Consider the following 25,007-nt stretch of genomic DNA (forward strand, 5'->3'; position numbering starts at 1 on the left):
AACTGTTGTTACCTCACAAAAAAGAGCCTATAAAATGGCCTTCATCACAGGTTCACTAGATATCCCTTGTAATAAAGGCTGCATACCTAAAATTCATACATAGTCTGCATACATTAACCACTACTGCAATTCTGTATTTTTAAGCATGCTGGCAAGGTGGACATGTATTTATTTGTTTATAAACAGCACTACAGAAAAAAAACATGGGAGGCCAGTGCACCCATAAATGAATGTAATCCGAACTGCCATCAGGTGGTTCAAATCACAGACATAATGTACGGAGCTGATCCAGGTGGCTCTGTACCTTGTGATTGTTGTGATGACCAACCACGGCGATCACAAATGTAAATAGACTAGTATTTACATTATAAAGTTCTCCCCTTCTGTCACAATAGAAGAAAAGGAGAAAGTGGTATTTATCAATGAACATTTCATTAAAAAAGGGAGCAGCAGTAGCAGATTCATGGTGAGGTTTGAACTGATTTGAGATGTTTTTTGTATAACAGTTTCACCCCTCTTTAGTGTTGAGCGAACACGGACTGTATTATTCGTGTTCGTACCGAATAATTGGATTTTTTGTACCCGAACACGGACACGGACACTTTACTGTATGTTCGGGTAAAAATCCGTGTTCGGTCGTTTTATTTCCGGGTTTTGCATGCTTTGGCGCTCTTTTCATGGCGGGCTTTCAACAGCCAATCAACAATCGTTTAACTGGTGTGCCTTAAGCCATCCCAGCCATGCCTGCAAATGTCTCAGTAGCTGTGATTGGCCGTCTGAAGCATGTGACCAAGTCTTTATAAGTTCGAGGCAGCCGCAGCGGCGTCATTATGCTGCTTAGATTCAGGGACAGAGCACACATCAACGTGCTGGCTGCTGATTAGGGAAAGATAGGCAGGAAAAAACCATTTGTGTCCGGATAGAATTGAGGGACAGGTCGGAGTGTTTAGGCAGGGCGAGTTGTAGGCATTTTAGGGATAGAGTCTGCTGAATTATATAGGGTCAGTGTCTTCTACAAACTACAATCGATATTGCTGTGTGGGGGGTGGGGTCTGCACTCAATCCTGATCTACGATCTCTTCTCAATCCTGTTAGGGACAGAGTCTGCTGAATTTTAGGGAAACTGTGTTCTACAAACTACAATCGATATTGCTGTGTGGTGTGGGATTGGAGATAGGCAGGTGTCAGTGATCCACATCCATTTTTCTGTGTGTGAGCTGCAGTGAACACAATCTTTTTGGGCTGCAGTGAACACAATCTTTTTGGGCTGCAGTGAACACAATCTTTTTGGGCTGCAGTGAACACAATCTTTTTGGGCTGCAGTGAACACAATCTTTTTGGGCTGCAGTGAACACAATCTTTTTGGGGTGCAGTGAACAAAATCTTTTTGGGGTGCAGTGAACACAATCCTTTTTGGTGTGCAGTGAACACAATCTTTGTGGGGTGCAGTGAACAAAATCCTTTGTGGGGTGCAGTGAACACAATCTTTTTGGGGTGCAGTGAACAAAATCCTTTTTGGGGTGCAGTGAACAACATCCTTTTTGGGGTGCAGTGAACACAATCTTTTTGGGGTGCAGTGAACAAAATCCTTTGTGGGGTGCAGTGAACACAATCTTTTTGGGGTGCAGTGAACACAATCTTTTTGGGGTGGAGTGAACAACATCCTTTTTGGGGTGCAGTGAACAAAATCCTTTTTGGGGTGCAGTGAACAAAATCATTTTTGGGGTGCAGTGAACACAATCTTTTTGGGGTGCAGTGAACACAATCTTTGTGGGGTGCAGTGAACACAATCTTTTTGGGGTGGAGTGAACAACATCCTTTTTGGGGTGCAGTGAACAACATCCTTTTTGGGGTGCAGTGAACACAATCTTTTTGGGGTGCAGTGAACACAATCTTTGTGGGGTACAGTGAACAGAATCTTTGTGGGGTGCAGTGAACACAATCTTTGGGGGGTACAGTGAACACAATCTTTGTGAGGTGCAGTGAACACAATCTTTGTGGGGTGCAGTGAACACAATCATTGTGGGGTGCAGTGAACTCAATCTTTGTGGGGTACAGTGAACACAATCTCATACTGAAGGTTTGAGGGTGCTGCCTGTTCCATACTCCCCCTACTCCTCATCTAGCCTTTTAGGGGTACAAACAATAGTAATTGGGGCCTAGTGTGGTTGTGTACGTGTGATATACATACACTTTTTTGGGATCATATTTTCTATTCCGCTATTTAATCAAAAACCTTTGGGGATCAGTTAAATTGGGGGATAGTCTGTGTTGGTACGTGTGAGAGAGATCCACCTTTCCAAGTTGTTGGGGTTCATCTCATACTTCTGAAGGTTTGAGGGTGCTGCCTGTTCCATACTCCCCCTACTCCTAGCCTTTTAGGGGTACAAACAATAGTAATTGGGGCCTAGTGTGGTTGTGTACGTGTGATATACATACACTTTTTTGGGATCATATTTTCTATTCCGCTATTTAATCAAAAACCTCTGGGGATCAGTTAAATTGGGGGATAGTCTGTGTTGGTACGTGTGAGAGAGATCCACCTTTCCAAGTTGTTGGGGTTCATCTCATACTTCTGAAGGTTTGAGGGTGCTGCCTGTTCCATACTCCCCCTACTCCTAGCCTTTTAGGGGTACAAACAATAGTAATTGGGGCCTAGTGTGGTTGTGTACGTGTGATATACATACACTTTTTTGGGATCATATTTTCTATTCCGCTATTTAATCAAAAACCTCTGGGGATCAGTTAAATTGGGGGATAGTCTGTGTTGGTACGTGTGAGAGAGATCCACCTTTCCAAGTTGTTGGGGTTCATCTCATACTTCTGAAGGTTTGAGGGTGCTGCCTGTTCCATACTCCCCCTACTCCTAGCCTTTTAGGGGTACAAACAATAGTAATTGGGGCCTAGTGTGGTTGTGTACGTGTGATATACATACACTTTTTTGGGATCATATTTTCTATTCCGCTATTTAATCAAAAACCTTTGGGGATCAGTTAAATTGGGGGATAGTCTGTGTTGGTACGTGTGAGAGAGATCCACCTTTCCAAGTTGTTGAGGTTCATCTCATACTTCTGAAGGTTTGAGGGTGCTGCCTGTTCCATACTCCCCCTACTCCTAGCCTTTTAGGGGTACAAACAATAGTAATTGGGGCCTAGTGTGGTTGTGTACGTGTGATATACATACACTTTTTTGGGATCATATTTTCTATTCCGCTATTTAATCAAAAACCTTTGGGGATCAGTTAAATTGGGGGATAGTCTGTGTTGGTACGTGTGAGAGAGATCCACCTTTCCAAGTTGTTGGGGTTCATCTCATACTTCTGAAGGTTTGAGGGTGCTGCCTGTTCCATACTCCCCCTACTCCTAGCCTTTTAGGGGTACAAACAATAGTAATTGGGGCCTAGTGTGGTTGTGTACGTGTGATATACATACACTTTTTTGGGATCATATTTTCTATTCCGCTATTTAATCAAAAACCTTTGGGGATCAGTTAAATTGGGGGATAGTCTGTGTTGGTACGTGTGAGAGAGATCCACCTTTCCAAGTTGTTGGGGTTCATCTCATACTTCTGAAGGTTTGAGGGTGCTGCCTGTTCCATACTCCCCCTACTCCTAGCCTTTTAGGGGTACAAACAATAGTAATTGGGGCCTAGTGTGGTTGTGTACGTGTGATATACATACACTTTTTTGGGATCATATTTTCTATTCCGCTATTTAATCAAAAACCTTTGGGGATCAGTTAAATTGGGGGATAGTCTGTGTTGGTACGTGTGAGAGAGATCCACCTTTCCAAGTTGTTGGGGTTCATCTCATACTTCTGAAGGTTTGAGGGTGCTGCCTGTTCCATACTCCCCCTACTCCTAGCCTTTTAGGGGTACAAACAATAGTAATTGGGGCCTAGTGTGGTTGTGTACGTGTGATATACATACACTTTTTTGGGATCATATTTTCTATTCCGCTATTTAATCAAAAACCTCTGGGGATCAGTTAAATTGGGGGATAGTCTGTGTTGGTACGTGTGAGAGAGATCCACCTTTCCAAGTTGTTGGGGTTCATCTCATACTTCTGAAGGTTTGAGGGTGCTGCCTGTTCCATACTCCCCCTACTCCTAGCCTTTTAGGGGTACAAACAATAGTAATTGGGGCCTAGTGTGGTTGTGTACGTGTGATATACATACACTTTTTTGGGATCATATTTTCTATTCCGCTATTTAATCAAAAACCTTTGGGGATCAGTTAAATTGGGGGATAGTCTGTGTTGGTACGTGTGAGAGAGATCCACCTTTCCAAGTTGTTGAGGTTCATCTCATACTTCTGAAGGTTTGAGGGTGCTGCCTGTTCCATACTCCCCCTACTCCTAGCCTTTTAGGGGTACAAACAATAGTAATTGGGGCCTAGTGTGGTTGTGTACGTGTGATATACATACACTTTTTTGGGATCATATTTTCTATTCCGCTATTTAATCAAAAACCTTTGGGGATCAGTTAAATTGGGGGATAGTCTGTGTTGGTACGTGTGAGAGAGATCCACCTTTCCAAGTTGTTGGGGTTCATCTCATACTTCTGAAGGTTTGAGGGTGCTGCCTGTTCCATACTCCCCCTACTCCTAGCCTTTTAGGGGTACAAACAATAGTAATTGGGGCCTAGTGTGGTTGTGTACGTGTGATATACATACACTTTTTTGGGATCATATTTTCTATTCCGCTATTTAATCAAAAACCTCTGGGGATCAGTTAAATTGGGGGATAGTCTGTGTTGGTACGTGTGAGAGAGATCCACCTTTCCAAGTTGTTGGGGTTCATCTCATACTTCTGAAGGTTTGAGGGTGCTGCCTGTTCCATACTCCCCCTACTCCTAGCCTTTTAGGGGTACAAACAATAGTAATTGGGGCCTAGTGTGGTTGTGTACGTGTGATATACATACACTTTTTTGGGATCATATTTTCTATTCCGCTATTTAATCAAAAACCTCTGGGGATCAGTTAAATTGGGGGATAGTCTGTGTTGGTACGTGTGAGAGAGATCCACCTTTCCAAGTTGTTGGGGTTCATCTCATACTTCTGAAGGTTTGAGGGTGCTGCCTGTTCCATACTCCCCCTACTCCTAGCCTTTTAGGGGTACAAACAATAGTAATTGGGGCCTAGTGTGGTTGTGTACGTGTGATATACATACACTTTTTTGGGATCATATTTTCTATTCCGCTATTTAATCAAAAACCTTTGGGGATCAGTTAAATTGGGGGATAGTCTGTGTTGGTACGTGTGAGAGAGATCCACCTTTCCAAGTTGTTGAGGTTCATCTCATACTTCTGAAGGTTTGAGGGTGCTGCCTGTTCCATACTCCCCCTACTCCTAGCCTTTTAGGGGTACAAACAATAGTAATTGGGGCCTAGTGTGGTTGTGTACGTGTGATATACATACACTTTTTTGGGATCATATTTTCTATTCCGCTATTTAATCAAAAACCTTTGGGGATCAGTTAAATTGGGGGATAGTCTGTGTTGGTACGTGTGAGAGAGATCCACCTTTCCAAGTTGTTGGGGTTCATCTCATACTTCTGAAGGTTTGAGGGTGCTGCCTGTTCCATACTCCCCCTACTCCTAGCCTTTTAGGGGTACAAACAATAGTAATTGGGGCCTAGTGTGGTTGTGTACGTGTGATATACATACACTTTTTTGGGATCATATTTTCTATTCCGCTATTTAATCAAAAACCTTTGGGGATCAGTTAAATTGGGGGATAGTCTGTGTTGGTACGTGTGAGAGAGATCCACCTTTCCAAGTTGTTGGGGTTCATCTCATACTTCTGAAGGTTTGAGGGTGCTGCCTGTTCCATACTCCCCCTACTCCTAGCCTTTTAGGGGTACAAACAATAGTAATTGGGGCCTAGTGTGGTTGTGTACGTGTGATATACATACACTTTTTTGGGATCATATTTTCTATTCCGCTATTTAATCAAAAACCTTTGGGGATCAGTTAAATTGGGGGATAGTCTGTGTTGGTACGTGTGAGAGAGATCCACCTTTCCAAGTTGTTGGGGTTCATCTCATACTTCTGAAGGTTTGAGGGTGCTGCCTGTTCCATACTCCCCCTACTCCTAGCCTTTTAGGGGTACAAACAATAGTAATTGGGGCCTAGTGTGGTTGTGTACGTGTGATATACATACACTTTTTTGGGATCATATTTTCTATTCCGCTATTTTATCAAAAACCTCTGGGGATCAGTTAAATTGGGGGATAGTCTGTGTTGGTACGTGTGAGAGAGATCCACCTTTCCAAGTTGTTGGGGTTCATCTCATACTTCTGAAGGTTTGAGGGTGCTGCCTGTTCCATACCCCCCCTACTCCTCATCTAGCCTTTTAGGGGTACAAACAATAGTAATTGGGGCCTAGTGTGGTTGTGTACGTGCGAGATACATACACTTTTTTTGATCATATTTCCTATTCCGCTATTCAATAAAAACCTTTGAGGATCAATTGAATTGCGGGATAGTCTGTGTCGGTACGTGTGAGAGAGATCCACCTTTCCAAGTTGTTGGGGTTCATCTCATACTTCTGAAGGTTTGAGGGTGCTGCCTGTTCCATACCCCCCCTACTCCTCATCTAGCCTTTTAGGGGTACAAACAATAGTAATTGGGGCCTAGTGTGGTTGTGTACGTGCGAGATACATACACTTTTTTTGATCATATTTCCTATTCCGCTATTCAATAAAAACCTTTGAGGATCAATTGAATTGCGGGATAGTCTGTGTCGGTACGTGTGAGAGAGATCCACCTTTCCAAGTTGTTGGGGTTCATCTCATACTTCTGAAGGTTTGAGGGTGCTGCCTGTTCCATACCCCCCCTACTCCTCATCTAGCCTTTTAGGGGTACAAACAATAGTAATTGGGGCCTAGTGTGGTTGTGTACGTGCGAGATACATACACTTTTTTTGATCATATTTCCTATTCCGCTATTCAATAAAAACCTTTGAGGATCAATTGAATTGCGGGATAGTCTGTGTCGGTACGTGTGAGAGAGATCCACCTTTCCAAGTTGTTGGGGTTCATCTCATACTTCTGAAGGTTTGAGGGTGCTGCCTGTTCCATACCCCCCCTACTCCTCATCTAGCCTTTTAGGGGTACAAACAATAGTAATTGGGGCCTAGTGTGGTTGTGTACGTGCGAGATACATACACTTTTTTTGATCATATTTCCTATTCCGCTATTCAATAAAAACCTTTGAGGATCAATTGAATTGCGGGATAGTCTGTGTCGGTACGTGTGAGAGAGATCCACCTTTCCAAGTTGTTGGGGTTCATCTCATACTTCTGAAGGTTTGAGGGTGCTGCCTGTTCCATACTCCCCCTACTCCTCATCTAGCCTTTTAGGGGTACAAACAATAGTAATTGGGGCCTAGTGTGGTTGTGTACGTGTGATATACATACACTTTTTTTGGATCATATTTTCTATTCCGCTATTTAATTTAACTGGGCCTCCATGCGAGACCTGTGTGCCTTGTTGCGCTGTTTTGAGTACTCCACCAACATGGCCAGTGGCAATGACGCCGTTCTCAGCTTAACTATCCCACTTCTATGCCTCCTTGAAAAAACAATTCGGGCGATGATGGAAGAGGATGTGGCACAGGATGAGGAGGAGGATGAAGAGGTAACATTTCCAAGGCTTTCAGGGCAGTCATTCGCAAGGGGCTCCGAGGGTGGGTTCCTGCACACGCAAACGCCAGGGACGCAATTGTCCAGCAGGGGCACAGTTCTGGAGGATGAGGAGGATGAGGAGGAGGAGGAGCTGGAGGAGGAGATGGAACCATGTTCACAGCAGGGTGGCACCCAGGCCAGCTCATGGCCATCACTGGTGCGTGGCTGGGGGGATACAGAGGACACGGACCATACACCTCCCACAGAGGACAGCCTTTCGTTGCCTCTGGGCAGCCTGGCACACATGAGCGATTACATGCTGCAGTGTCTCCACAACGACCGCCGAGTTGCCCACATTCTAACTTGTGCTGATTACTGGGTGGCCACGCTGCTGGATCCCCGTTACAAGGACAACGTACCGTCCTTAATTCACTCACTGGAGCGCGATCGCAAGATGCGCGAGTACAAGCGCACGCTGGTAGACGCCATGCTGCTGGCATTCCCATCTGACAGCGGGGCCACAGTGGAAGCACAAGGCAGAGGAGGAGGAGGAGGAGGTCGCCAACGCAACCAGGGCACCGCCAGCACCTCAGAAGGCAGGGTTAGCATGGCCGAAATGTGGAAAAGCTTTGTCAGCACGCCACAACAAACAGCAGCACCAGCAGCTCAGATGGAACGTCTTAGCAGGAGGCAGCATTTTACCAACATGGTGGAGCAGTATGTGTGCACACGCCTACATGTAGTGAATGACGGGTCTGCCCCCTTCAACTTCTGGGTCTCCAAATTGGGCACATGGCCTGAGCTTGCCCTTTACGCCTTGGAGGTGCTGGCGTGCCCTGCAGCCAGTGTATTATCTGAACGGGTATTTAGCACGGCTGGGGGCGTTATAACAGACAAGCGCAGCCGCCTGTCCAGAGACAATGTGGACAAGCTCACGTTCATTAAAATGAACCAGGCATGGATCCCACGGGACTTTTCCGTACCTTATGCAGAATAGCAATGGATACCGACCTTACCCACCCATTGTTCCATTTTTGCTCTTTCTCACTCTTTTGGGGTGTACCCTCATTTAAAATTTGTGAAAAGAAGCAGTGTTGGCTACCTCGTCCTCCTCCTCAGGGCCAGATTAATGTAGGGGCTATTGGAGCTGCAGCTCCAGGCCCCTACCTTTTATATAGGCCCCGGGTTGGCCATATTCACTGTTACCGCTCTTCTGTCACTTGTAAACACAGAAGTCTGGCTTCTATGCTCGCTTCCCCAGGCAGCACCCTCAGAACCTCCCCACACAGCGTGAAGGCCGGACAAGGAGGGACAGTTGGCGATGCATGGATGTGTTTATGGGCTTCAGAGACAGCATCCCATGTTGAATTAGGCATGCATGGCTGCACCCTTCCTCCTCTGGGTGCATGGCAAGGCACGGCCCTAAGGCCCTTCAAAATCCTCAGCACCAAGCCCATGATGCTGTTAATCCGGCCCTGGTCCTCCTCCACCGCCGCTTCCACCTACACCGCCCATAGGTGTGCGCAGCCTATTGCATTAAGGTGTGCACCCCAAAGTTGAAATACACATGCATGTGTTTGCCAGCAGGGAGAGTAATGTATCGGGGCCATGTACCTGTAGGCAAGGAGAAATAGAGCAGAGCAGGTCCCAGGGAGATCTTTCCCATCTCCTCACTGGCAATGCTATGTGCCCTAGGTGATTAGGGTGTGCCCAGGCACACCCAGCACACCCTGTGCGCACGCCTATGTCACCGCCACATCCACCACCACCTTAACCTCCCTCCTACTCCATATGGGCCTCGTCCTTCAGAGATGAAGAAGAACATTGTTTTATTTTTCTGTTTTTTTTTGTTGTTTTAAGTTATTTCCCTATCCACATTTGTTTGCAGAGCACTTGCCATGCTCTTAATTACGTTTTGCTGCCATTTGCAGCACTCTAGCCCTTTCCTTTGGTGTTTTAGAGCCATTTTAGTGCCTTAAAGTTCGGGTCCCCATTGACTTCAATGGGGTTCGGTGTCCGGGAAAAGTTCGGTAAAAGTCCGGGACACGGACCCGGACTTTTTTTTAAAGTTCGGCCGAACCCGTCGAACACGGACATCTAGGTGTTCGCTCAACCCTACCCCTCTTCTCTCCCATAAATCTCACCCTCATGCTGTCTTTATATTATGCATATTAACCCTTTACCTTTCTTATCCTGCAAATTAACCCCCTCATCACCATCCTTCTACTGTATGTGACTTGTACATTAACCCCCTGCACCTCCTCCTCCTCCCCTCCCCTCCCCTCCCCTCCCCTCCGTGTATACAATAATGATGCAATATATCTTGTGCAACATTACAAGTTCTGCTTCAATACCAGCGTGTTTCTTAACTTACAAAAAATGTCAGAATACCTTGGAGGTGTCTACTTTTCAAAAAGTGGTTATTTTGGGGTTTTCATGCAGTCTTTTGTTCCTTTATAGAGTAAAAAATATAAGACCTAGTGGTTATTAAATGCCACCAGAAGACCTCTATCTGTTTAAAAATATATATATTTTAAATAATGGGGGTACAGAATTACATAACTGAGTAATTGTCAGTCAAACTATTACAGCAAGCACTGAAAGCTGAAAAATTACCTAGTAATGAAGGGGGATATATAGGCTAATGCTGAAGTGGTTAAAAAAAAATTCCTGAAATTGCATTAACATGTTAAAGCTTATAAGAGGATTTGTTGATTGGGTTTAGATCCATTTCGATTCTGTTATGTATTCAGTAAAAAAAAATATTTCTTAACAGCTCCCATTATAAGTACCTGATTCTGTGTGGATTTGTACATTGTCGAACAGTGGTACTCAGACTAGGAGCTAATCAGACTGTATATACATCTACAGTTTTTTTTTTTTTTAACATGACAGGATTGCTTTATATTTATGTAAATGGTAATAATTCAGAGCCTAACAATTTGTAGTAAATGCATGTCTAACAATTCAACCTTTAGTATCCTGCTCCTACTTTCACTATTATGCATGAAAACCCCTGCAATACCATCAGTCTATTGAGGGTAACAGCTTTCCCTCATCCGGCACACACGCCACTGCCACCAACCCAAATAGAACAAATTTATCTGCTATTGGGGTTTTATTGTAAAATATTAAAATACCGGTATATTGCTAAATGTACAAATAAGTATTTGGATAGAAAAAGTATATCTATATAAGGCATAACAATTAAATGAAGTTTTTACCTAGTCCTGCACTGTATACATACATTGAGCACCACACATTACCTGAAATTCAAGTCTATTTTCAATTTAAATCCACCCACCATCAGGCATATAGAAGTTCCTGGTGACCTAAAATTTGGATATTGCTAGAGTGTGGATGGTTGAAACTGTCCATTACAGTAACATGCCAATAAAAAGGCATAGGGAGTGAGAGGGGGCAGGGCATTGGTACTATGCTTTAGCAATCTGTATATTGGGGAACACTGGCATTAAGACAGAGTACTTAAAATTAAAATGCACCAAGAATGCACGTATCCCAATATGAATAAAAATGTTGCAGCGCTCAATATTCTAATAATATTATACAATATAAAAAATGTGTTAATGTGCAAGTTCAATAAAGTGTCCCAGTGGTGAGATGCTAAACAATAAAATTACACAATGAAAAAGTCTGAAAAATTAATTCATGTGCAGGTGAAAGTTATCCTCCAACATATAGGTAAAATTTGCACTCACCAGAGCTATATGCTGTCTAAATTATAGGACAGCAATAGCATATATATCTGTGGGTATTGTGAGGGGTTAGCTCGGTAGCGAGAGAGGGTGACCCCTTGGGGGGGTTCGTTACACAGAGAGATAGCCGAGGAGTAGTTGAAAACAACAGTCTATGGTTTATTCTTGCAATTTTCTTCACACAAGTGCAAGCATTAAAAACAGCATAATTCAAAACAAACATAAAATAAAATAAACCCTGGCCACTGTGGGCGTCTACCTTCACACACAGGAACCTACCTAGGGAGTCTGTCTCAACCTACTGCTGGGCAGACACTGCTGATCATGCAGCAGACAATCAATAGTCCATTTATTTTCTCTTCACACAGAAAATGTCCATGACCTCACCTTGAGAAGTCTTCAGCTGACTGCTCTCCTCAGCGCACATCGCTTCAGGAGGCAGCAATCAGTAGTCATCCCCTGGATAACTTATAGAGGCCTTAATTGCCTCATTCTGAATAGCTGAAGCTTTTTCAACGTCCTTACACCTTCCTGGCTACCTCTGCAGCCGACACCCTATAGTAATTGGTGAATTGTCTAAACAAAGCAGAAATGTATCTCCCGTCTGTGACAACATCCACAGATTTACCTGACTTCCTGTCACAGTATCTCAGTCATGGAAAACCATGAAATCTGAACCAGTTACTGCAGGAGTCCTCCTCCAGAAGGATGAACGTCTCAACATACCACATATATGAATCCAAATAGAAAGGAAAGGCTCATAGTGTAGTATGGATGTAAATGAAATGTAATAAAAACAACACCGATACAGATAAAACACTGACCAAACAGTGCAATGTAAACAAGCAAGATCTGATGATGTAATACAAAGAGCAGACATGAACTGATCACTCACATCAAGAATATTTTTTTCACCTTAGGTTAGCTTTACCGGAAGTGATGGGTATTGTGATTAAACAGTTTCTTGGTACAATGACATCTCAGAGATGTGACAAGTGATTGAGCCATAGAGTATCTCTATGCTGCCTCTGCAAACACAGCAACCATTTTCTATGTCCTTCCCCATTCACCATTAGCATACAGCAACAGCCTTGAAGAAGAGGGAGTCCCTGTTTCCCGAAACATGTTGGCTCTATTACTTATCGCTACTTTTAATAAAACGATTACCAATTCACCTTTCAGTTCACATTTCATTGGATATTGGGCGCTCCTTTTTACCTACCCTTATAAGTAAATGTGGAAAAATCTTGAGGCCATACCCAGAAGTAGCAGCCCAAGCTCCCAGAAAGAGCTTACTACCATTCTTCTGTTAAGTTAGGCAGAACTCATCGGGAGAGAACTCTTCCAACCCACCCCCACCATTACCCACTAAACTGACTGAGTTTCAGATCTCCAACCCTAAAGAGCTACAGTGCATGATTGGAAAATTGGGCTTTGTTCAGGTTGGGACAATAGGCCTAAGAGGAAATTAGGTTAAAATATTCACATATAATATAAAGTCTGTATACAGATTTGATAGAGAATACAAAGAAAATGTCAACTAAACCCTGTAGTAATGGTTGATGAGAGGATCCACTGAGCACAGCGGGTAACCAGGAAATCCACACTTCCAGATGTTTCGGTTTCTAAAGAGACTTCAGTGGGCAATTTCCCAGCTGTATAGCAGAATTTAGCAGTCAAAAGGTAAGTATTTATCATCTTTTTTGCAAAGCCATCTTTTATGTGAACTTTGACTTCAGCAAGAGAGATGCTTTGACATGGAAGTTTTGCTGAAACAAATTTTATTTGTGCTTTAGGTAGCTATCTGCCCTGGCTACATGTACTATACATGAATCATACATTAGGGTGTACAACATCCGAAATTATTATCCATATTTGTTATTGTTGTTGGTATATTTTATTACGTATATAAATGTAAGGGGACATGGCTGAAAGCACTGCAACATTTTTGACTATCTTTAGAGTCCTGTTAATTTTTCTTATATTATCATTCTGTTTTACAGAGAGCGGACATGGGTATTTCTGCTTTGACTATCACACCTGACAGAGAGAATGTAGTAGATTTCACAACACGTTATATGGATTACTCAGTGGGAGTACTGCTAAAAAAAGCAGAGAAAACAGTGGACATGTTTGCCTGCTTAGCACCATTTGACTTATCTCTGTGGGCCTGCATTGCTGGAACTGTGTTGTTAGTGGGGCTTCTTGTCTACCTATTGAACTGGCTTAATCCTCCACGCTTGCAGATGGGATCTATGACTTCTACAACACTTTACAACTCTATGTGGTTTGTGTATGGATCATTTGTCCAGCAAGGTAAGACCTATTTAATGCTTACTTTTACTAATCAGTGAAACGTATAGATATATTTTTTGCACTTTGTCATAAAAGCAGCAAAGCCCAAGATGTCACTCACATTTAAGAAAATAAAAAAAAGATTGCAAATGAAGATTTACCTCCTCTGGCCACCTGATTCTGTAAATGCAAGAGATCAGTACCATAAAGAGAAATCTATGCAGTAAATACGCTTTCTTATCTTTTCTTTTGTTAGTTCATGTAAAGGGCTAGGTGCAAAGTGCAGTAATGGCTGGAATACACGATAAGAAAATCGGCCGAAAATTTCCGTTCAGCGAGCGATCGGCCGATATTCTACTCATTAAAGTCCAGCCATCAATGAGCGATATCGATATTGTGAACGAAAAATACCGTTTGACAAACCCGAAAAATTCTGTCGTCTCATTTGCGAAAGATCGATATTCTATACGCTGGTGTTGAGGTCGTTCAGTTTAACCTCATCACGCATGCCGAAAATATTTTCCCGGAAATGTTTGTTGACCCGGGAGCATTGTACAATGTCAAGAAGTTTCGTAAACACGAATGAAAAAAAGCTAAAGAAGTCCTCTCAGCCAAAATATATCATGCAATGTCAAATAGACATTTGCCATGTATGTTTTTAACAAATCTATTGGTAATGTATTCCCTATTTAAAAAGTAAAGGACTTTTTTAAAATAAAGCATTATTCAACACTGTCCGATATATATTAAATGCATGATAAATTCCCAAAGAAAATCGAAAGAAGACACCATAAATGCGTAAACAAATTTTTTTATTGATTTTGTAACAAAAAAAATATATATATCATAAAAAACATAAAGATGTGGGTTTTGTATAAATAATACAAAAAGATCTTTGACAGATATCAACCAATCAGAAATTATCTTTCATTGTTTTGATTTTTTATTTAATTAGTTTGTATGTAAATAAGGTATATTGACTTCCAATGATCAAAGCATGACAGAAATAAGTCCCCACAGGTACACTATATACAAACGGACAGGAAGTAAAAAAAAACCTTCTTACACTTCTATATATATATATATATATATATATATATATATATATATGTATTTCTTTAGCTTATTTGTCCTCATGATTTATACGTTTAATACAGTAGTTCAAAGCTACTAGTAGTATATCTAAGTTATTGGAATCACGGTATCTCTGCTAAGGACTTCAATTTGCTACTGTGCTATAGACACGGTAGCATTTTTCTAGGAATATTGCTCTGGGTACAACTAATACCATGCTTAATTTAGAGCCATGATAACGATGAGATACTAAGACCTAGAAATTATGGGAAAAAAAAAGAAATGCATTGGCTTAATGGTGTTTTTATTCCCTGTTGTGAATTTTGGAATCAATAAAATATCACTTTGAACTCTTCAATCTGGCACCCTCCTTGCTGAGATACTAAGACCTAGAAATTATGGAAAAAAAAAAGAAATGCATTGGCTTAATGGTGTTTTTATTCCCTGTTGTGAATTTTGGAATCAATAAAATATCACTTTGAACTCTTCAATCTGGCACCCTCCTTGGTTAAAATGCATATGGACTTCCCAAATCAGATGACCTCTGTCTCTTGGGAGGGCCCCCTATTTTGTGGAGAGCTGCCAAACACAGACCATCTAGCTTTATAAGGCCTTCACTCATTTAACCAATTGTAAAGGCAGATGTTTCTATGCATTAGGATAAAAAAAGCCTTCTGTGTGCAGCAGCCCCCCCCCCCCAGCCCCCCTAATAATTACATGAGCCCCATCTTTATCCAGCAATGTTGCAGGAGGTTCTCAGCTGCCCAGGACTCCCCTCCTCATTGGCTGAGACATCAGCACTGCGCGATTGGCTCCCGCTGCTGTCAATCAAATTCAGTCAGCCAATCAGGAGTGAGAGGGGGTGGGGTGGGGTGGGGCTGGGTCTCGGCTCCTTGTCTGAATGGACACAGGGTGCTGTGACTCAGCTTGGTTGCCCCACAGCAAGCTGCTTGCTATGGGGGCTCTTAACAGGAGGGAGGGCCTAGGAGCACAGAAGAGGGACCCAAGGAGAGGAAGACACTCTGTGCAAAACCACTACACAGAGCAGGTAAGTATAACATGTTTGTTATTTAAAAAAAAAAATAAGAGACTTTACAATCACTTTAAATACCGGGGATATATATCCAGCACCTCTCTCCTAAGGGCTTTAATTTTTCAGCCATATACAGCTTTAGTGCACTAGTTCACCCCAAAGCCTCTTATGACCATTCAAGTGAACTGAGAACACAGAGAACACTGAAATGCAGCAGAGATAATCCCCGACACACACCCACTGTAGGCTCCTTGCTTTATTTTCCATATAGAAATCCTGATGCATTAAAATCTTAGTATCAAGAAGTGTCTCATACTCATCCCTCAGCTTAAATGCTTTCTTGGAAAAGTAAATTTATTAATGATAAAGCAAGCTGAAATAGAGGAAGCTACACAGTGCTGACATTGGAAAAGAATGGAAGAGTTAAAGCATTTTATTCCTGTGAAATAAGTGAGCAATGGTCACAAAACAATAAAAAACCTGACATAGGTTCTGCATTTACTCTCTAAAAAATTGTTGCTAGTTGTGTAACCCAATGCACAGTAATTACATCATTGGGACAAAAAAAAAAAAAATAAGAAGAAATCTTTTCAATATGGACACAAACACCTGTAATAACCTGATAGAAGTTCTAATATTTCTTTATGCTATACAAAACAAAGTTGGTATTTAAGGAAAACTGACTCAACATTATGGCACACTGGTACAGTGTTTTCTTATTAGAATTAGCAGTTCACCGACAGACATCAGAATTCAAAACAGCTTGAATTTTATCTAAACCCAAAACATTATACATTGGGATAAGGAAGGCAAGATTTAGAACTCATATCAATTTTTAATTGTGTCCCTCCTAGGAAGATTTACCCCATTATTTTTCCTGATTACCAATACCACGAAAAAAAAAAAAAGTTAAGGAAAATCCAAAAATGTTGACTTGCCACTAGAAATGTAATAAAGGTTAAAGGAGAAGTATGGTCATTTAGTTCTGCACTCCTGGAACCCAGATTCAGCCAACAATGGGCTGTCACAGAGCTGGCTCAGGCTCTGCAGGGATCCCAACAATAATGCTGTGATCCAATCAGATGCCCACCCGGCAGCAGGCTTAGCCTCTTAGTGCACCACTGAGAGCCTGAGCCAAAGTTCAGAGGCCCAGTGAGCACTGGAGGGGCAGAAAACAGAGCCAGTGATTGACAGTCATCACTCTGTGCTCAGAGCAGACCCAGAAACTGAGCAATTAATGGTCTGTGTTCGCTCAGTTCTCAGTGTGGAGGTGACGGGCGGATCGATGCTGCATCCACCTAGGTGAGTATGAATGCTTTTTTCAAATCACACACTTATCTTTAAGTTTTCCAATGGAGTATTTCTTAGCTGACAACTGGCCTAAGAAGGTAATTACCTCAATTCCTGTTGTGGCTACAGTACAGGAAGTCAACGGAAATCTCCCTAATAGACCATATGGGCAAACAAAAAAGGAGTTTTAACTTTTCTCTGCTATTTCCAAAATAAAAAGACAAACTTTAGCTTTAGGTATACTCTAACTCACATATGTTAGAAGATGGATTGTTTGCAGATGCCTTGAGTTGAGAAAAAATGACCATATACTACATTCAAGTAGTATATGGCCTGCTAAGTATTTGAAACAATTAAATACAGAGAAGACAGAGAAACATATTTTTCTTCTCATATTGTAATACTTAAACTCACGCCCAAAAGATCTTTGAAAATGATATTAACCACTTTGTATCCAGGCTAACTCTGACACTTCGCTCCTACATGTAAAAATCTAATTTTTTTTTGCTATTTTGCAATTTTTTTTCACACTTTATTTGCGCAGCGGTTTTAAAAAGCATTTTTTTTAAAATCCACTTTAATGAATTTAAAAAAGCCAAACACAATATTTACCCCAATTTTATGTATAATGTGAAAGATGATGTTACACCGAGCAAAGAGATAACTAACATGTCATGCTTTAAAATTGCATCTGACTGGGAAATGGCGGCAAACTACGGTGCCTAAAATTCTCCATAGGCAATGCTTTAAACGCCTTATCAGTTTAGAGTTACACAGGTGGTCTGGTGCTAGAATTATTGCTCTCGCTCTGACGCTCTAGACAATACCTCATATGCGATCACCATTAACATATGCATGCGGGAGTAACGTATGCATTTGCATTTGAGCATAAGCATGATGTGACAGGGGTGCTTTAGACCGCATTCACACTGAAGCACGACTCCTGCACGACTTCGGGGGCGACCTGTGAAGTCCCGTGCACCGCGACTTCATCGCGACTTGCACGGACTTCACATAATTGAAGTCAATGCAAGTTGCTCCGAGGACGCCCCGAAGTAGTACAGGACCCTTTTTCTAAGTCGGAGCGACTTGTGTCGCTCCTATTAGAATGGGTCCTGTAGCAGTGCATGGACCGCGACGGACCGTGACTTGTCAGGCTGACAAAGCGCCTGACAAGTCGCGGTAGTGTGAATGGACCCTTAAACTTTTTTTTATTATTATTATTGATTTTATATACAACATTTTTTACACCTTTTTTGGATTACCTTTTGTTGCTTTCATAAGGGATGAACAACATCACTTGTGACAGCTTTGGCTGTCACAGGCCCTCTTTATGGAGAGATTTGGGGTCTATCAGACCCCAAATCTCTCCTCCAGCCTCCCATGCAGCCGATCACATCGGTCTGATCGGCTGCTTTCCTTGCCGCTAGCGGCCAGGTAAACAAAGACACAGAACCAGAAGTGACAAAATACTCATCACTCCCGGTTTTCGGGGGTCACAGAGTGAGAGGAACAATGTCAGTTTCTCTCTTTCTGTTCAATGCAGCAATCGCAGGCCGCATCTCTCTAAGGCTCCATGATGGGATGGTAGAGCTCGGGAAATGCAGAAGATGGAGGGGGATGAGCTAATTAGCCACTCAAATCACTTTTTATACAAAGGGAATCGCCAGCTGAAAAGATCCATACTGGGATGATGCCTGTAGGTGCAGGCATCATCCCAGTATAACTACTGAAACACGAGGATGGGAGTCCTATGGTCAGCAAGTAGTTAAATATAGTATTCTGTCTAACAAATACAATGATTGAGATTTATTTCTTTTTCATTTTTTTTGGATCATTTTTACCAGTTACACATTAGTTTGTAAAATAACACACTACCGTGTGGTTAAATTGATTTTTTAATTGGTGAAAGTTCTGTTTGTGCTTAGAATCTGTTTACTTGGAAACCCAATATTAATATAATCTATTTCATTTTTTCTATCTCCTTGTCGCTGATATGAGGATAGATAGTGGCTAGGCTGTAATCTAAAAATGACAGTTTATTCTGCAGCAGAACACAACAATTGAAAATGAAATAGGACAACTACTTGGAGGACTGTACTTTACAAACTGGAGATGTAATCATAAAGTCCCATTAGGCTACCAAATATCAGTGCAGTATTGAAATACTTTCATTAGTATTGTCATCTAATACTTCACATTCAGTTTAAATGTAACACAAACTTTATTTGCTAAATCTCTACTGTTTACTGACCCACAAGCACATGGGAATAGCAAAATAATTGAAAGTGACAGACACGCAGTATAATTGCATTTTTTTTTCTCATGAGTTAAATCATTTTCTTTCCAATGCCTGAGACTTCTGAGGCTTATGTGATAGCAAATACCATCGACGTTTGATTGCTAATAAGTTTTCTAACTGAAACAGTTCAGTATCCTTAATAAAAATCGAAATCTAGCCAAAAACATTAGATGCAGTCAGATGTGGGTGCAGGATATGAAAAACAATTGTAATATTGAAGAGACCCTGTCACCATTTTTTAAAATAAAAATCTTTCTATTTTATCTTTGTTATTTACTTGTAAAAGCCCCCCTTTTGTAGGCATCCAAAAGCCCATAAATTGCTGCTGGGTTCTACCATCCTGGATGTGATGTCAGCAGCCCCAGTTGACATAGAGCTGCCATTTAACCACTTTACCACCGGAGGATTTTGCTGTCTTCCGTCCAGGCCACTTTTTGCGATTCGGCGCTGTGGGACTTCAACTGACAATTGCGCGGTCGTGCGACGCCGTACCCAAACGAAATTTACGTCCTTTTTTCCCCACAAACAGAGCTTTCTTTTGGTGGTATTTGATCACCTGTGCAATTTTTACTTTTTGCTCTATAAACAAAAAAAGAGCGTTTATTTTGAAAAAATAACAATATTTTTAACATTTTTTTATATGAAATTCCCCCCAAAAAAGATGTAAAAACCAATTTTTTTAAACATTTTTGGCCAATTTGTTTTCTGCTACCTATGTTTGGTAAAAAAAATCGCAATAAGCGTATTTTGATTGGTTTGCGCAAAAGTTATTGCGTTTACTAACAAAGGGAAAGATTTCTGTCATTTTTGGTGTTTTTTTTTTAACGCGTAATGGCGGCGATCTGCGATTTTTTTTGCGGGACTGCGACATTGCGGCGGACAGATCGGACCCTTGACTGACATTTTTGACACTTTTGGGGGTACCAGTGACATTACTGCAGTAATCAGTGCTATATATATGCACTGTTACTGTAAAAATGACACTGGCAGGGAAGGGGTTAATTTTATTGGAGAGGGAGGGGTTAATGTATGCCTGGTGCTTACTGACATGTAGGGGGGAGTGAGTCATGGACAGATCGGATGTCCAGCTATGCTGAACAGTCCGATCTGTCACTCCCTGTCACTATGGAGATCCGCCCGCTGTGTTTACACACAGCGGGCGGATCTCCAGACTCGATCCCCGACGATCGGGTAAGAGCAGCGGCGATCGCCGCTGCTCCTCCCCTGGCCCGACTCCCGCTGTGAATGAAAACAGCGGGAGCGAGCCTCCGGCGGCGCGCAAGCGCCGCCCAGAAGGGGGAGTGTCTGACGACGTAGTACTACGTCGTCAGACGATAACGAGCCACTTTGCCGCAGTAATATTACTGTGAGCGGTCTTAAAGTGGTTAATTGACCCTCTATATGATTCTCTTCCATTCCTCTCTGGCACCTACATAAAGGTTTGTTATACGGAGGTGAGGGACAGAAATGCTGATTTAGGACAGACAGAAATGAGACACTCCCAGAAGAGGGTTGAGGGCTGTGATCTGCAATAGAGGGAGCTTTGCTAGGGAATTGACTCTCCTGGAGTATTCAAATTTCCCAGCAAGTTCAAAGACACGTTACAAGTTAATGAAAAAACATTTATGTGAATGAATATACTGTTAGTAAGCTTTTAACATTTTTGATTAAACTTTTTTTATTGATTTTATCTGCAATTTTTCAAGTTGGTGACAAGGTCTTCTTTTACCTCTACCCTAGTCACTGCAGACTGTCTATATCCAGGGCCGATTACATGAAAATAGCTGCTGCCACTCTCAGTGTCCCATTGCTTTGAATGGGGTTTCCGACCTACAGCTAATTGCAGGGAACCCTGCTGAGCCTCTCACGTGTAATCAAAAAAGCCTCCATTTGCAATACTGAATAGGGCCCAAATTAGTCTCTCAAATATTGGAAAAGGTTGAGATCTGCTTAATGAAGTTAAAACTCTTGCCTTACCCTACTCTACAATTTCACTTCCATAACAGGCCACCCCTCAGGACAGTTTATAACTACTGGAGGAAAGGTAAAAACATGTGGTGTAATTTCATAGCATTCAGTACAAATAACCAGCGCATCGGTCCTGATTATATACAGATTCAACTGTTTGTTTAAGTACAGGCGATCCCCGGGTTACAATTAAACAAGATAGGGACTTTAGGTTTGTTTTTAAGTCAAATTTGTTTGTAAGTCGGAACAGGTACATTTTTTAACTGTAGCTCCAGCCAAAATAATAATTTTTAGGTTTTTAGATAGCATAGGTAAGGGTTAACACCCCTGTACCATTTATTTTGCTGTCTGTGTCCCTGTTCAGAAGATTTCACCTCACTTTCTGTGCCTATGACAACTGGATTTTGAAAATGTTGGGTTGTTGTGGAAACAAGAATTGGTGATAAACCTTCAGTGGAGACATCTTTTTCCCACGAGAAATCTCACAGGAGTGAATTTCCCTTCCTAGGGGTAGATTTCTCCTCACTTCCTGTTGTCTCCCTCCGTTTGTAAGTAGGAGTCGTTTGTAAGTCAGATGTTTGTAACCCAGGGATCGCCAGTATGCCTTTGCTTTACATGGCTTTGGTAAATCTAAAGGATATTGCACAGAAATGTTAGAAATTAGTTGGAATTAAAAAAAAAGGAAATGTTACAATTAGATAGTAAAGTATAATGTTATATAAAAAGTATATAAAGTAATAAATGTTACAATTAGATAGTAAAGTGTATTGACAGCTTTACATTTATCTTAGAAACAAATGACTCTGTTACAAACATTTGCAGATCAGGCCTTGCTATTAAAGAATTCCTTAGTTTAGCATCACATCATCTTCTTGATATACTATACCTGCATATTTACAAAGTAGTAAAAATGTAAACCAAAAAGCTATTTCCCAGTATCTTTGGTATCATGCTGAACTGTATACATGCTTATTAAGAAAATTTTTGTTGTAAATCTGTTGCAAAGTTTTTTACTTGGAGATTCTACTATAACATCACTTCCTGTTGCACATTGACAACCCAAAGCCCCTGTCTATCAATTGGCAGTAGTAATGTCACCCTGCCATATGAGCTCAGAATAGACTTTAAAGGCAGCCCAATTGCCAACTTAAAGTGGAGTCCCACCCTCATTTTCTTCTTTACGGATTCCTGTAGGGATAAGCATGTTAAAAAAAATTGGGCAATATTTTTTTTTGGGGGGGGGGGGGGTCACTTACCTTATTTTAGGGGAATCTTTGTCCAACTTTCTCCTTCTGCGGCTCCGCTCATCACTTCCGGTTTCGCATTGCATCCTGGGAGATGTGTGTCATCTATCCCAGGATGCAATGGAAATGGCCGGCCGCTCCTCTGATTGCCAATCTACAGCACATGCGTGAGATTGCGATGGGCATTCTGGGTAGCCAAAAACCAGGAAGAGGGACACAGCGGGGAACACAGTGGCTTCAGATGCCCACACCGGAGATGGCCACGCTCTGCAATCAATTTTAAATGTAAGAAATTATCTACATTAAAATACTGTACTGTACTGTAATGTGGGAATATTGTTAGTGTAATTGCCGATATGTTAGGATTAGGGGGGTATTTTTATCTTTAAAATGTATTTTTGGCCTGAATTCTGATTTAAGTGCAAACACAGCAGGCTGACAATGCTGCTGCTTATTGTGAAGCAGTGGCTTAGTGTTGCCAGTCTGCTACAGGAAGTACTTCTGTTGGCAGGATCTCCAGGTACAAAACGTTGCAACAGATTCAAACAGATTCCAGCTTTTCAAACCTGAACAAATTGTCAGTGGCAAAAATCTCATGTTAAGTTTACTTACTAGTTTAATTTAAAATGTATTTAAAAAAAATATTTCATTAACCTCCCTGGCAGTATGATTCTTTTGGATTTTAGGTGCTGAAAGCGATACCATTATTTTGCATGTAATTCTTGTGAATGAGCAGCCCAAACCAACTGTATACATTTATTATATATATATTATATATATATATATATACGTATGTATACATATATTATGTATACATACATATATATATATATATATATATATATATATATATATATATATATATATACATATATATATATGTTTATATACATATATATATATATATATACATACATATATATATATATATATATATATATACATATATTTACATAAAAAGTACAGTAAAACTGCAGGAAAGGGCACTGGGGGGCAATGTAATGTGATTTTTTTTATTTTGAATGGTATCAGTGTGTTTGGTGTGTTTTACATTTGAATTTGCCGCCGGTTCCACCCCCCGGCGGACGTCACGTCGCCGGAGACGGAATACGGGGCTCGCAGACGATCGGGAGGAAGCTCCGCCGCCGCATACTGCCCGCATTCTTCGCTGGATCCCGGAGAAAAGGTAAGTAAAACCTCTACCAGGATCCAGCGATCTTCCTAGCGCTACCCCGAGTGTGGCTCGGGGGTTACCGCTTTTGGCTCTAAAATCTAACCCCGAGTCACACTCGGGAATACCGCTAGGAAGGTTAAAGTTTACTTTTTTTTTTTTTTTACGTTACTGGAACATGTGCAACAATATGTTTGGGTTTAAGTGTTTACACTTTAAAGTGGACCTAGTCAAATCTATTGCTCCATGTTACAAAAAAAAAACTGTCTGAGCAGCAGTAGTTCCTTTGTCTACAACAGACACTGACAGTGATTATTGGAATTTGATTGAGGCTCACACCTGCTGACCTATAAGAATTATAGAAACTGTAAAGTGTTTTTTAAATAAGGGCAGGCCTGTGGAGCAATGGAACTACGGTTAAGTATGGTCTTATGATTAAAAAATATAACTAAAATGAGAAAGCTATTTAAAATAAATGTTTAAATGGATGGGTGTTACTCTAGGTTCTAAAATAGTTAACCTCTATGACTCAATTTCTGTGGTGTGCTACTTGGCAAATAAACCTTTCAGCCATCTAGGCAATTCTAAATAAGTACATGATAAACACTTCAGAGCCTATATTTAGCCTAAATCAGCCTTTTTCAACCAGGGTGCCCTGGCACACTGGGGTGCCTTGAGGTCTCTTTAGGGGTGCCTTGGCAAAATGCCTAAAAATTGCCCAAAAATTGTATACAGGCCAGCATGTGGATGAAGCTGCCTTTTAGTTACACAAAGCCACGGGTTTTCATTGTGCACCATTACAACCTTCTAGCTGCTGGCATCTTAACAACCAATGGCATCAGTTGATATGGAGGATGTCAGTCGTCTTCATAGCATCCTTCTTCTCTCCATCAGCAATGGGGTCACATTAGCTGAGTGATGGAGGAAAAATTGAGGGAGAAGAGAAACATTGGAATACTAGTCAGTACCAGTTTGCAAAAGTGTATTTGCTTCGGAAGAATAAATCCCCTCTAACGTTGGGCTTCCTACTTGTGTGGATGTTGCTGCATTATTTTAAACTATTAGAATAGTTTTTACGTTTTAGAATGGCATGCCTCAAGACTGTCCATTGTTTTTAAAGGATGCCTTGACTGAAAAAAGGTTTAGAAACACTGGCCTAAATCTACAAATAAAGGCATATTATATTTTTAAGGAAAATCCACAGATATAGGCATATTCAACTTGTAAAAAAATCTTTAATTTTAGCACATAGAGAAAATAAACTACAGTATATCTCCACCATTTTTATTTT

The 25,007-nt window shown here is 41.3% G+C and overlaps 1 protein-coding gene across 3 annotated transcripts in view; it reads left to right on the forward strand.

Moving 5' to 3' along the window:
• GRID2 (glutamate ionotropic receptor delta type subunit 2) overlaps positions 1-25,007 on the forward strand; it is a 1,458,531-nt gene that overhangs the window by 1,177,106 nt on the left and 256,418 nt on the right. For all 3 annotated transcript variants that reach the window (XR_014225747.1, XR_014225748.1, XM_082268534.1), the window contains exon 11: positions 13,343-13,655. Coding sequence is in view for 1 of the 3 variants with exons in the window: in XM_082268534.1 (XP_082124660.1) it covers positions 13,343-13,655 (313 nt within the window). In the remaining 2 variants the exon portion in view is untranslated. The remainder of the gene's footprint in view (positions 1-13,342; positions 13,656-25,007) is intronic.

The sequence above is a fragment of the Pelophylax lessonae genome, assembly GCF_965119305.1.
Source record: "Pelophylax lessonae genome assembly, chromosome: 1".
In the NCBI taxonomy this organism is placed as follows: Eukaryota; Metazoa; Chordata; class Amphibia; order Anura; family Ranidae; genus Pelophylax; species Pelophylax lessonae.